The sequence below is a fragment of the Carassius gibelio genome, chromosome A13, assembly GCF_023724105.1.
Source record: "Carassius gibelio isolate Cgi1373 ecotype wild population from Czech Republic chromosome A13, carGib1.2-hapl.c, whole genome shotgun sequence".
Taxonomy (NCBI): domain Eukaryota; kingdom Metazoa; phylum Chordata; class Actinopteri; order Cypriniformes; family Cyprinidae; genus Carassius; species Carassius gibelio.
In genome coordinates, this window is record NC_068383.1 from 17057571 (window position 1) to 17072093 (window position 14523).

The 14523-nt window shown below is 36.2% G+C and overlaps 1 protein-coding gene and 1 long non-coding RNA gene across 3 annotated transcripts; both read left to right on the forward strand.

The window, feature by feature from the left end:
• On the forward strand, positions 1-1258 carry LOC128026328 (uncharacterized). The gene is made up of 3 exons (XR_008186401.1): positions 1-341; positions 668-767; positions 845-1258. It is a non-coding gene; the product is annotated as an uncharacterized LOC128026328 (long non-coding RNA).
• A 3829-nt stretch (positions 1259-5087) lies between these two features.
• On the forward strand, positions 5088-14315 carry LOC128026326 (deubiquitinase DESI2). Of its 2 annotated transcripts, XM_052613344.1 has the most exons (6): positions 5088-5636; positions 8321-8475; positions 10341-10413; positions 11674-11767; positions 11881-12022; positions 12173-14315. In XM_052613344.1, exons 2-6 carry the CDS (start codon positions 8368-8370, stop codon positions 12395-12397), a joined length of 642 nt encoding a protein of 213 aa, XP_052469304.1. In that variant the 5' UTR covers positions 5088-5636; positions 8321-8367; the 3' UTR covers positions 12398-14315. The 2 variants fall into 2 exon arrangements, with proteins under 2 accessions (XP_052469304.1, XP_052469305.1); XM_052613345.1 differs by lacking the exon at positions 8321-8475 and having other exon boundaries at positions 5090-5636.
• Positions 14316-14523: the final 208 nt, after the last annotated feature.

The following is a 14523-nucleotide window of genomic DNA, read 5'->3' on the forward strand; positions in this document are numbered from 1 at the left end:
ATTATGTCCACCCTTCTTAAGGGGAAAACGTGTTTGTGATTATGGACCCTTGCCATATGTTAAAATTGGCTAGGAACATGTTGCAGGTTTACAACTCCATCATCAGTACCGCAGGAACAGTTAAATGGAAATACATATCAGAGTTGAATGATGTTCAGGAACACGTGGGTCTTCATGCGGCCAACAAAATCACCAGAAAACAAATCATCTTTGAGGGGCAGAAGATGGTGTCAGTGGTGGCCCAGACACTGAGTCGATCGGTGGCGATGGCTCCATTCGTGTCCTTATGGAAGCCGGATATCCACAGTATAGAATGTTCTCCTACGATTGAATTTCTTCAGGTATTTTTTTTTTTTTTAGTTGGAAATTAAATGTTGTACCCCTCTAACACTGGATAGTTACGCCCCTGAAGACAGCATATCAGCTATTAATATTTCTAAAAAAAACTAAAAATGGAGTTGTTTTCTCGTTTATTCGTTTTCATATGTGAAAGCAAAAACAAATTAATGAACAATACCTGGACCTTATAATCCAGGTTTTACTCATATTTCTAATCATGAGGATTGCATATTGTTGTGAGGAAGTAGATTATTATTGCAGTGCATTTGTTATACAATGGATGTAAGGAGCAATATGTAATGCTGTCTGGTATTTTTATTTTCTGCAGGTATGATGTAGAGACATTCATGCACCGTGTTGATGCCAACATCAAAGTGTGGGAGAATTTTAATCGAAAAGACTATTACTTCAAAGGCACCGTGCATCAAGTAATATGCCTCAGATGTGTGTGTGTGTTTGGCAGTTTGTTGCTGTAGAAACCTAAAACCTTTCTTTGACTCTGTAGGTAGCCTGTCTTCACAATTGCCCAAACATGGAAATCTATGCTAGTTTATGAGAAGCGTCCTGAAGAGGACTGGGGACCTCATGTGGGTGTCATCTACAGTTTTAATAACCTGGCTCTCTCTAAGGGATATGAGCTTTCATGGTTTATTGGCAATGAAAGAAAAAGAAATGTGTTTTATGTCTTTCAGAATTACAGGAGCTGTTTTGTTGATATGACATTGCAAAACTAGGAAACCTTGAACCCTATGAAATCATGAATAGGAGTTCCAAGAATGATCTTAACTTTTCTCAAGAAAACAGTGCTATTTATGTTTTCAGTGTATACATTGTGGACCCAAATTATAGGTGCATGTCACTTTCTTTTTAAATAACTTTTAAAGATAAATATTAAAAAGGTCATATTTGTTAAATGAAATGGACAATGGGTCTCATTTACTAATAATTATATGGATTATTTGTATTTATAGACAAACGAGAACTTCTCATGAAAAACTTCAGTGTTATTTACAAAGTGCATACATACGTGATTTTCTTAAAGAGATAGTTCACCTAAAAATGTAAGTTCATTTCATTTACTGACCCTCAAGTTGTTCCAAACGTAGATGAGTTTCTTTTTTCTGCCTGACACAAACAAGCTATTTTAAAGAAAATTGTTAACAAGTCAACGGCTACAGTTTTAATCTTTTGTACGCAACAGAAGAAAGAAAGTTATACAAGTTTAGAACAATCGAAGGTAAGTAAATGATGACAGTTTTCATTATTGGATGAACACAATTTGTTAATAAATTTCAAGGATGCGAAACATACAGCCACCGGGTGCAATCAAAAAATAAAATTCCAACAGGGGACGTTGACATTTAAGGGGTTAAAAGTGTATGTACTAGGTTTTTGCATGTGATTTCAGTGTTTTTCTTCATTTGTTCTTAAATATAAAATACAATTTATCATAAAAGAATTTGATTAATCTTGATTTGTTAGAAAAAGAAAGTTCATAAAAAGATTTTGAACAGAAATTCTTGCATAGGCACAGTTAGTAAACAAGACCCATTGGTTTTAATTTTAGGGTGTATTACTGAAGCTGGTTGTGGGATTAAATAATAATAAATTGGAGAAAGTTGTAAATTTAAAATTTGTAGTTGATGATCTTGACCACCTGATGGCAGAAACTTGACAAGCTCTGGGGTGACAAATATCTTCTTATTTCCTTCCATTAAGCTTTTGTGATCTTCATGCTGTATTTGCAGTCCAAACATACAGAATCTCAGTGTAAGCAATTCATTTCTCATCTGTAATTCCTCTAAAGTTCATCTAGAAAAACAGCTAATTATTAAACCTATTAATCTGCTTTCTTCATAGGGTTGATCTGCTCTTTCACGTCCATACGTTTTTGATTCAGTCCTTCATTACACTCATCATATTGTGCTTCATCTACAGATATAGGCCTACCTCAATCTATTGAGACATGCTTCAAGAAATGCATGTGAATGATTAGTTAGTATTATAGTTACTAGAGTGTGTGTATATAGTGTACATACTGTCACTTTACTGAGCCATATTAATTAATTATTTAATTTAAATGATACCGAACCATTTAGTTCAGTGGGAACATTTTGGTACAAATGGATATGTGAATTATTTACACATCTTATGTTTTATAAATAATGCCCATTGTCAATTATTTGAAATCACATACCGTCTCTTAACTATCAACCAGCCCTATTTAACTGAATAAGAATTGTTGAGGCTATCCTATAAGCCTCGGCATAAATGGCATGGTGGTCTCAACGCGTAGCAGGAAATTCTGAGTCCAAACATTAGCTCTCTTTGGGTGGTGTTCCCGTTTATTATGTAGGTAAAAGGGATAATTTACAAAAAATGATATTTCACCCAGTGCTGAATATTAAAGTGCTGTCGTGCTGTTGGTAACCTGACTGCTCACGGCTACGGTAAGAACCGTGTGTTCCTCACCATCCACACCCTTTCCTAACTAATTGCAACACCTGTAAATATATCTAGCTCCCAGTGACGTGTCACACATAGTTCAACACTCCCACCCAGTGGCTAGAATAATAATAGCAATATTAACCGATCCAGAGAAGGTGAATAAATACTGTAAATGGCTCCTACAAGAATATATATCCTACTATAACGATTCAATTTGCATACTTATGATGTCATATTTTCTCCAAACACAAAGCACATACAGCTGTGTTCATATTCATGTATTTCTTGCATCTATAAGAGCTGTCTAGATTACTGGAAAATTGTAATCTGTTACTGATTCCAAATTACCTTACAATCATTGTAACATTGTAATCCATTACATTACATTACATTACACATTTTAGGTAATACAATCAGGCTACTTTTAGATTTTTAAGATTACTTTTACCCTAACTTGTTTGCCATATTGATTTAAACAAGATAATTTTGTAAAATATCACATTTGTTGTTGTAAACAAAAGTGCATTAACCCTCTACTGCACACATTTGGATGGAACATGATGAAAAATAATTCCACATAATTGTTTATTTGGGAACATTTTATTGATAAAACCTTTTTTTTTTTTACCACCCCTCACCTCGATACAAAAAATATTTTTGCAACAATGGTGCAACATCACAGAGAAAATTCTCCATTCACATATCATAAGACAGTGTTCAGAAAGCAATACAATATCACAAATCTGTCAAAAAATGTCATTAAGTGAAAAGAAAAAAAAAACACTTTGATTACATGTTTGTGTTGTAGTGCAAGGCTGGGAAACTTTGGTCCTGGAGGGCTACTGTCCTGCAGAGTTTAGATCCAACCCTCATTAAAAACTGGCTGTAGCTTTCTAGTGATCTTGAAAGACATTCATCAGCTGGTTCTAATTTGTTTGATTAGGGTTGGATCTAACTCTGCTGGACAGTGGGCCTCCAGGACTGAAGTTTCTCACATCTTCACACACACACACACACACACACACACACACATCGTTTTATGTACAGTTCATGTAATTTTAAGTAAGATTACTAAAGCAAATAATCTTGCCTTCTTCTCACACCATGTGCTCCTGTGACCATGTGTCAGAAAAGGAAGTCCTGTCTTCAAATGGTGCTTGATAGTGACTCCCACACCTTATTGGACTGTTCTTTGAAACTTTTCAAAACTTTTAATTGGTTGCAATAATTATATGTACTGAACATGGGGCAAAAAAAAAAAAACTTTCCATAGCCAAAGGACAACGATGCTGTAGACAAGGGTTAAATATTAAATTACATCAAGGTTTCCTGTTTATATAGGACCTGCAGGGCATTTGTAGGTTCAATGAAAAACCGTAGGTTTAATTAAATCATAAAAATGTAAAATAATAACAATGAAAATAAAACAATTAAAAAAATTTATATATTTAATTTGTTTACCTGCATTATCCAACGTCACAGAACCATGAACATGCAAATGTATTACTTAATTGTTAATTTGTTACCCTATAATCTAGGGGGGTAATTCAAGTAAATTAGGTGAAAGAGATTCTTCTGAGAATATATATATATATATATATTAAAGTTAATCAGAAATAACATGAATTTGTGCATTTTAATGTGTTTGAAAGAAAAAAAGTAATAGAAGTATACATGGTTTAATAAGTGATAATTCAAATAAAAATTTACGGGTTCATCAGTAGTGGATGCAATGTTAATTGAAATGATTTTTGTAAGTGCAGTGTTTGAATGCTATTTGGCCTCTCAATTTTCTGTATAACTATAGCCAACTGAACATTGACTGATCTTTGAATGAATGTCCAGAGAACTGAATGACTTTCAGAGTAGGCTATATAAGCACTATATACTATTTTAGAAAGAAACATTTAAAAGATGGAAAAGAGGAATTATGGAGAATAAATAATTTATGAATAATTAATTGCTATTTTGTGAATGATATGCTATGTAATCAATAAAAAAGTGACTGTAGTATGATTACGAGTATTTTCAAATGTAATTTAATCTGAAGTAGCCTACTTAACATTTGGAATTTGATTTATTTATCCAAATTAGCCAGCTCTGTATATATGTGTTTATAAATAGACCACACAAATTATCTTGACATGCATATGCTTACTTTTATTACTGTATGGCTGTGTCTATGGTAACGATACTATAATGTAATGATGAAGTGTGCATGTATGGAGGGTGTTGTTATCTCAGTAAATGCAGTGCTGTGAGGTTGGGCATCATAAGGCGCGCATACACATATCGGCTCAACCGCGCGCGCCAGCGTCAGACACAAAACGGGGGAGGTTGCTCATATCTTGGGTGCTAAAACGTCTTCCTTTTATCTGACGTACGTCTGCTTTCATTTCCGCTCACTGTAAATATCACTTCGTCGTCTGAATGGCTGAGTCTCCACAGATATTTTTATTATTCTCTTGTGTGCCGTTCTTTTTTCTTTTGTTTCTTTTTTTGTCTCCGCTTGTCTCGAAGCTAAATGACAGTTAGCCTAGCAGCGTCTCTACTCCCTGTAACGTTAGATGGACTAAAAAAAAAAAGTGGCCTAAAAATCAAATAAATGAAAACCCCTTTCAGGACCAGCTCTTAGATGTCTCTCAACAGTTACAAACCAGCAAAGGTCAAGAGGACGCAGCAAAGGTGTTTACGAAGGGAAAGAAAATAAGTCCTGGTGCTGAGAAAGAGAGTGAAAAGGAAAACGGAGGAGGACCGCAGCAGCAGCTGGTCGGCAGCTAAAGTGAAAGAAAAACAGCAACATCCCTGTGATGGCAAACGAGCCGGTTATTCTCAACGTGTATGATATGGTAGGTGACTTTTAACAAATACAGATAACTCGTTCCCGTGACAGAGGTATGCAGTTGGCATTGCCTGTCTCTCTAAACTCTGTTAGCTGCCTACATGGGCAGCATTTTGGACACATTTAACTGTAACCCCCTTTTTAAATTTATGAACACTTTGGAATATAGTCTTTTTAAAAAAGAAAATTAGCAGATTATGGCAAAAGTGAAAAAAAAAATAAAAGTATCAAAAATGTATAGAAGATTAAATGTACTGTAAATAAAATGCGCTATATTAATTTGATTTTGTTGTAAATATTTTACATAACAGGTTGTACTCTGAAATTGGTATAAAATTAAAGCCGTGTGTTTAAATAAGATTTGCTCCAAAATTGAAGTTGATATTAAAACAATTTAGGTTCCTGTGAGATTTTATTAAGGGTGTAATACCACACACAGCCACCGGGTGCGATCCAAAAAAAAAAATTGACAGTTAAGGGGTTAAAAGTGTATGTACTAGGTTTTTAGACTGTAAGCTTGCACGCATGTATTTCACAGCTCCATTATAGGGCTGCACGATTAATCGCATGTGATTGTCATAAAAGCTGGTTCTGTGATTAGTACTAAATATCCATCACAAGCTTTCAAATGGAGCGGCACTTAATATACAGAGTCGTAGTTCGCTGACAAGCTACGCAATACCGCATCATAATCGCAGATGAATCGCATGTGGTTTCCTGATAATTTACTCAACCCCATGTCATTCAAGATGTTTACGCCTTTCTTTCTTTAGTCGGAAAGAAATTAAGGTATTTGATGAAGAAATTCCGGGATTCTTCTCCTTATAGAGGACTTCAACGGCTACCAAATGGTTGAAGGTCAAAATGACAGTTTCAGTGCAGTTTCAAAGGGCTCAGCACAATACTAGACGAGGAATAAGGGTCTTATCGAGCGAAACAAACAGTCTTTTTCTAAAAAAAAAAGTATATGCTTTATAAACAGAAATGCTCACCTTGCACTGCTCTGCAATTCGTGTCCATGACTTCTCCACCTAATACGCAATCACATTGAAAAGGTCACGCTTGACTTAGGCAGAAGTATTTCGCATTTTACACATTCCTGAAGTAACAGGTCATTAAGTTTGTTAGATAAAGAACTGTACTGAGATGACAGTCTATAGCTGAAAGCTTTGACCCAGATAGTTAAATCATTTGAATCCATTTATGTGATCTGAGACGGCTGTTGAGAAGTAGCTTCTTAAAAAGTTGCTTTTTAAAATGACAAGAGAACAGCTCAATTAATCAAGATTGCGAGTGATATTCATTTTATAGAGAGTTCAGCTAGGGCTAATCAATATCAAGTAACTTACCTGTCAGACAAAAATTCAGCAGTTTGTAATTTTTTTTTTTTGGACAAACAAAAAAACATCAAGCTGGTCCGTGGTTGACGGGTCCGCACAAATTCAGCAGAATGTACCCATCGGATGCGGTGAAGGAACTGTCTTATCTTCAGGTACGCCTTCGACGATGGCAGCGTGGAGGAGAAGATTCTGAGGCAATTGTTGCTCTCACTGCATTATATACTGACTTCAGGCTTGTCATTATTTACATGCAATTTGCATAATTAGTGACAATTGACTAGTTTATAGTACTGACATTACCCTATAAGGTTACAGGATTTCGGAGAAGGGGAAAAGTTCCCACCTGTGAATGCTTCAAAATGTAGAGTAAGCGCTGAAAAGGGAATGACGTTTACACGACCACGGCATTTTGTGGGCCTAAAAACACAAACTTTTGAAAATGGGTTTGAGAGTATACATTTACTAGTTTTTCGCAAACAGTCACTATGTAGTCAAAACAATCCCCGTTCACATGAATCCTCTTAGAAAGCTTAGAAAGCTGTATTATGCATGCCAGGCCAGTAGTTGGCAATGTAAAGAAACACTGTGAACAAGTAATACGCTTGATGTCACTGTTTTATTCAAAATAGTTTACACAGTGATGAAAACAGTGTAGTGCCCCCAAAATGCAGTTGTCATGTAAATGCAAAAACACATAAAACGTTTTTTATTTTTAGTTAAAAATGGTGTCATGTAAATGACCCCAAAGTTGAAGCTTTTGAAAATGTTTTTGACTCTTAAGAGTCTCTGTATAAACTGCAAACTTGTGAAAACCTTGACATCATGCACGTGCGTCTTATGTGTTTAGTCTATAAGAATGCATATGTGCACAGGCATGTCGTATTTCTTTACTAAGCGATACACCAACTTTTGGCTTGGCATGCATAAAACTGTGTTTTTAGTCATTTTCGTGAAATCTTGTGAAGGGTGATCATTTTAACAATGTTGTCTGTACGCAAAACGTAAGAAAAAAAACAAAACACATTTTCATTGTTGTAGTGTAAACGTACCCTCAGAGACTGGAAGTAGTGCAACAATCTGTTCCAGAAGTAAAAATCCTTTTCATTGTCTCCAAATGGAAATAGCTTTTTAACAATAAGTTATAAGCCATTAAAGACAGACATACTCTGAGCTATGAGGTTGTTAATCAATGGTATATGCTTTTGTTGGAGCTATCAGGCCACATTATTTCAAGTTGTTTTTAAACAATCAAGTTCACCAGCAGAATTCCTGGTGGCAAATCTACATAACCCATAATTCTAAAAAAGCCTTCCCCAGTCAGAGAATCTAAACAAAAGCCATTTTTCACCAGAATGACTTTTTACCAGAACGGGGCACACAAGAGGAGCGTGATGGTGAATGAAACATTTGTTGGAGCATCAGATGACTCATTGCCTCAGAGAAGCATTCAACGACAGACTCCACAGCATCCTCGAAAAGGCCGGAGGGAGTGATCGGTGCATTGAGGTGCGGCTTACAGTCAGAGTCCTTCAGGTCAGCTAGGGTCAGCCATAGGTGCCTGTGCTGTTTATCTACGCAAAATCCGTCTCTGTGCACATATCTTTCACGACATCCACGTCCCTGTCAAGGCTGTCCAGGGAATACAGGAGCTTAGCTTGAAAGACCTGCAGCACCGCCATCATATGTCAGTGAGGCGGACGGTCAATCTGTAAGCCTTAGAAGGCAGGCTGAGAATAACCTTTTTACCACCCACCCACTCTCATAAAGAACTAAAAATGAGTCATGTTTCCCTATGCTCTCAAAGTACTTGAATATTTGTATGCATAATATGTAATAAATATGAAAAAATAATATTATATATTATTTACATACTGTATTTTGCACTATTCATTTACATGAAACATTGGACAAATGCATTGTGGTCTGAAAAAAAAATTATAAAAATTGACTGGGAAAATTTACTACCTCGTACCTTTTGAGTATCATTGATCACCGAGTAACAAGAAGAGTCTCCATTTAAAGATTTAGTCTGTCTCATGTGTCTCATTGACCCTTTGAAACAGGATCATGGAAATGAATACTTTCCTTAGGCCTCTTCACTCATAGTACTATGTTGGGCTATTTTAAGAACATGTTCTCACATAAAGATTAAGGAGAATAGAGATTTGAGCTGCTCCAGGTTTTAAAAGTCAAGTCAAGTAATAATTTGCATGGATATCACATTAAAAGTTGTATGTCCGTAGTTTTGCCTATTAACCATGTATGAGATGTGCAGCTTAATAAGCAGGAAGTGGGAAATTTGTCAGTACCAGTCTTTTTTCTTATTTTGACAGATAATGGCCTGTGATTCCTAAAGTGTAGTTTGTCATTTTGAAGCCAATTCATTATTAATCCTACACATCCACGAATATCATGGGTTTATGTCCCTAAACAGTGTGAGATCACCCACATAATTCATGTCAGAGCTTGTAGACTTTATTGCTGAAAATCACGAAGCCTGTCACTGATCACAGAGAGACCAATCCCCAGTTCTGTGATGAAGGATATGTATAGTAAGTTTTTAAGTAATTGAGGCCAGAAAGATAAGTAGAGTACTCTCTATAATAAGAGTAATGTCGTTATTTAACAGCCCTGAATGATAAGGGGTTGGAGAACCATCTTGCTGCTCAATTTTTCTCATCTCTTTACACTTAGTTTTGACTAACCTTTCTTAAATTATGTTTCAACAAAACAACACTATATACTGTGCTAATGAATATATTACAAATGCAGATAAAGTAGCGCAGTACACTTAATGCCATAAAGTGTTGGCCATCAAGAACCCAGCTGGTCCAGTGACATCTTATTTTCTGGGGACACATAATCAATTAGGGGCATCTGTCGGTTACTTCCTCAAACAACAGACCTGTTAATGAAATACGCTTGGTGTGAACACAAAGGTTTGTCATGCGCTGAGTCACATCTCTTTATCCGTATGTTACTCTTCGATGCATGTTTGCTCATTTTGAATGTGGCAATCATCTTGGATACTTGTTTAGTTTAATTCTTCAAATGGTTTTAATAAGTCATAATGAAGTGTAATCGTAAAGATAATTTGCATAACATAATCTAAAATAATTTAGTAACGTTAAATTCAGTGTGGCATCTAACCTAACTAAGATCTATAGGAGTGTAGTAGTACTGCACATTTGAGTCATAGTTAAGAATGGTTTATTATGAAGAATGAGAATCTATTGAATATATTATTAACATCCTTTGCAGATTTAACCACCACCAATGAACTCTGCTAATCAAAACAGCAACCCAGTTGTCCTTGAAACGCTTTTACCATTTGACTGTATGTGTCTCAGCCTTGTTTTGTTTCCTTATAGTACTGGATCAATGAGTTCACTACCTCTCTGGGAATTGGAGTCTTTCACTCAGGAATTGAGATCTATGGCAGAGGTAAGGCTCGAATTATAACTCCGACTCAAATGACTCACTCAGAAATCCAGTGTTTTAACTTGTATGACCACAACAAAGAAAAAGGGGGTGTCTAAACATGACAAAACCTCACATCATAGATGATTGAAGTGGAGAAGTTTGCTTTTCGCATTTACCTCAAATAGGCAGACAGATAACATTGCATCCTCGTTTGTGTAGATTATAAACCGATGTTCATTTAAACTATCTACACCCATTGCTAAAGTGAGAAACTAAAACTAGTAAAAAACATTTTCATTAATCGAAATAAAATAAAATATAAATGTTAAATGAAGAATGTAAATATAAAATAAAATAATTGTACTGAAAGTACTACAATGACTAAAATTATACAGATTATACAAACAATAACATAGCATAAATAATAGTATATCGTTAATAATAACACTATTGTCAAGCGCTTGCCAGAGCATTTTAATACTCAGACTAGGTGTGGGCAATATAGTAGAAATATAGTAGTTGTCTTATCATAATTTTCCTGAAATAAACAGGAAAATTGTTATTTTTCTCTCCCTCTAACTTACATCAGTACAACCAACATGAGGAGCTTTTAGGAGTGATGATATTACTGCGCCGAGGTCGAAGTGCTGCAAAGTGCTCTTCTGCCAAACATTAAAGTTAGCATTTTTTATCCGCTTAGAAAATTGCCACTGTTTATTTTGTGTCACCATACTTCGTGTAACTACTCGTGTAACCGTCTTTAAATAGGGGAAACATGGAAGTGTTTGGTGGCTTCTATGTTTATCCTTGTTTGGATCCTAAGAAATGAATGGTGCTAAGCTAAATGCTAGCATAGTGGCACCGCGCACAACAGTGATTGAGTGCACGCACTGAGACGGGAGAGGTACGTATCAGAACATAATGGAATTTGGTTGCCTTTTCCTTAAAGACCAAATACACTGATCCAGTATACTGAGATGCGACCAATTTTCTCCCAGATGTTTAGGTTCAAGTCATAACTGACTATTTGTGTGTAAACCTTGTGTATTTCAGTTTAAGTGAAAAAGAGAACAGTGACAGCCAGTTTCTGTGTGTGCTCTGAAACCCGTATATGTCAGAATAGCGTGTGTGAAGTCATTTAAAAGTTTAAACTGGAAAGACTTTAAAATGAATGCAAATGATAAAATGTGCATTGATTGTAGCACAATACTAGCAATCTCTCTGTAAAGACAGATCTTGGAGATATTTGAATAACCTAACTCGTATGTTCTCTTTTATCAGAGTTTGCCTATGGAGGACATCCTTATCCTTTTTCAGGTATTTTTGAGATAACACCCGGTGACGCCACTGAACTGGGAGAGACATTCAAATTCAAGTGAGTCACAATATTTATCTCCATGCTGATCAGACTGAAAGGATATGTCTGCAAAAACCTCTTCCTCTCTCGCCCTTTCTCACAACCTCTTTTCTTTCTGCTTGATTTCTCAGAGAGGCCATTGTTTTAGGTAGCACAGACTTCACGGAAGAGGATGTGGAGAGAATTGTGGAGGAAATGGGGAAGGAATATAAGGGGAACGCCTATCACCTCATGCACAAGAACTGCAATCACTTTTCCTCAGCACTATCAGAGGTAAGCAGAAGAAAGTTTATATATATATATATATTAATATATATATATATATATATATATATATATATATATATATATTAATCTTTTGGGTCCACATTGCCATTAAGAGTCTAAAATCTCACAATATCTCCCTCCTCATGTCTGCGGCAGATCCTCTGTGGTCGAGAGATCCCACGCTGGGTGAACCGGCTGGCCTACTTCAGCTCTTGTGTGCCCTTCCTTCAGAGCTGCCTGCCAAAGGAGTGGTTGACGCCGGCCGCACTGCAGTCCAGTGTTAGTCAGGAGCTCCAGGGAGAGCTGGAGGAGGCCGAAGATGCTGCAGCCTCTGCCTCAATGCCTTCCTGCGCGGTGGCACCCGCTCCCAGACCAACCTGACACCAACCACGCCGATGAACCCTGCTGCCTTGAGTGACAGGCCTCTGGTCTGAGCCGTTTCACAGCTTCTTCTGCCAATAGACCCCTCACCCCTTCTCCTCAGAGACTAGCAATTCACCAGCGGACTAGATGAAACCCACCTTCTGTGTTCACTGATTTATTTCAGTACGCTCAAGTGACCATTACGGGCCTGGAAACTATTAATCTTGTTAATGGTAAAAACTTAATTGGGTTCGTCAGTGTTTTAAATTGTTTTTTTGCCTTTTATGTTTTGTTTTAAAAACTCAGGACTCGAATACAATGGCTATGTTTATTGATTTGTATTTTTTTTTAATGCTTTTCTTACGCTGGAGTTGCTCACTAGCCTTTTCCCCCTTTTTCCTACAGAAAGCACCTAGTCAGTGAATATGAGACATTTTTTTATGGAGAACATTTGTTTACAGATTTCTTGCGTTCCAATCCGTGTATGATTGTGTTTTTGTGTGCGGGTTACGAAAGCCAAATCTCCACACTTTTGTACTGACACACATCCCACACTTTGGTGACTGTGCCTGAAGATTTTTACCATTACGTGCTCCGAGAGCTCTGCACTCTTCCTCTGCAGATCTCGACCTGTTCAGTCTGCTTTGAGTGGCAGACTTCTTATCCTATGAGACCTCCCTCAGATCTTTTACACCTTTTTAGTTTTTAGAGTCTTATATGTACTTGAGACATTTGTATTACATTTTATGGTTATTAAAGAAAATATAAGTCTCTGTTCTCAAAGTTATCAGTTAATTCTGACTCAACTCAATGGAAACATACAAGAGTGTTTAATGTAAACGCATAATTCATTTTGAAATGTGAATTTGTCATTATTTGCTCATTCTCTTATTGCTTTGAATCCTTATGCTTCTCTTTGTTTTATCAAACAGAAATGGAGATATTTAGAGATGTCCCATCTGTGCTTCTTCATACAATGAAAGTGAAATGCAATGGAAGTAGTCCATACAACTTGCCATTGTGTGGAAAAGAGCAGCTTGGCTGTTCTACTGAACATCTCCGTTTGCAGGAACAATGCAAATCGTGGATTTCAAAAGAGTGAAAGATGTCAAAAATGTATTTCTGGTTGAACTACGCTTTTAAATCTCTAAACAGTTTGTTAAATGTTAAAGTCCACTACATTACTGTAAATAATATTTAACACATTACAGCTAAAGGGTATAGAACACATCTTTATCATATAACATATATTTCATTTCCCACTTTGTGTTAAGTCAAATAGTTTTGAAATGAGCAAACCCTGTTGGTATGTGGTACTAACATCAGTTTTATAATGTATTATAATGTATGGTTAATTTAAACTCAGTTTTAGCTGTTTGCTTTGTGTCCTCATACAGAGTTTTAATGGCAGAAGTCTGATCATGGTCTTTGTGGCACAGACTAAAGTTAGATGAAAATATGAAAATGCTCACCCTCATGTCTTTTAAAATCCACATGATTCCTAATGTTCTGTGGAACATAAAAGGAGATGTTTAGTAAAAAGCCAAGCTGCTCTTTTCCACACAATGAAAGTGAATACTGACCATGGCTGTTAATGTAGATTTCTAGTCAAGATTTTCAATTATTTATTGACTTGAACTTCAGTCTGTTCCTCACTCAAAGATATCATACTGCTTTAGGCAACTTAGAAAATTACTGGTCAAGTGTGTGTACTACTTCCATGGCACTTGCTATTTTTGATAAGTTCTGTAAAAATAGTCTTCTTTTTTTTATCTTGTCTTTTTTTGAGGGACATTAGTGACCAAAGCTGTTTACTTCAGTTGTATGGACATAAAAAAACAAAGACATGTCTGAAATATCTTTTTTGTTCCACAGAAAAAGAAGATTCTACATGTTTGATGAGGGGTGAGTAAATAAATGATGACGGAATTTTGAATTAAGACATCTTTGGGTGAAAGATTACAAAGCTGTAATATGCTAACAATCAAAATGAGCTATTATAAGTTCAATTAGAATTTTTTCTCAGAGCCGAGTTAAGATCCCAGAAGCCGTTTTAACAGTGTCTGTATTCACATAGGCTGTTTCCTCCTGAGTGTTTGTCCTCACACACTAGGGAAAGGCCTTCAAAATGACACCATTCGTAA

Coding starts and splice junctions, on each gene's coding strand:
- LOC128026326 (XM_052613344.1), top strand. CDS start 8,368: ATGAAACATTTGTTGGAGCATCAGATGACTCATTGCCTCAGAGAAGCA. Junction 8,476..10,340: donor GGAGTGATCGGTGCATTGAG/GTGCGGCTTACA, acceptor GTTTCCTTATAG/TACTGGATCAATGAGTTCAC. Junction 10,414..11,673: donor AATTGAGATCTATGGCAGAG/GTAAGGCTCGAA, acceptor CTCTTTTATCAG/AGTTTGCCTATGGAGGACAT.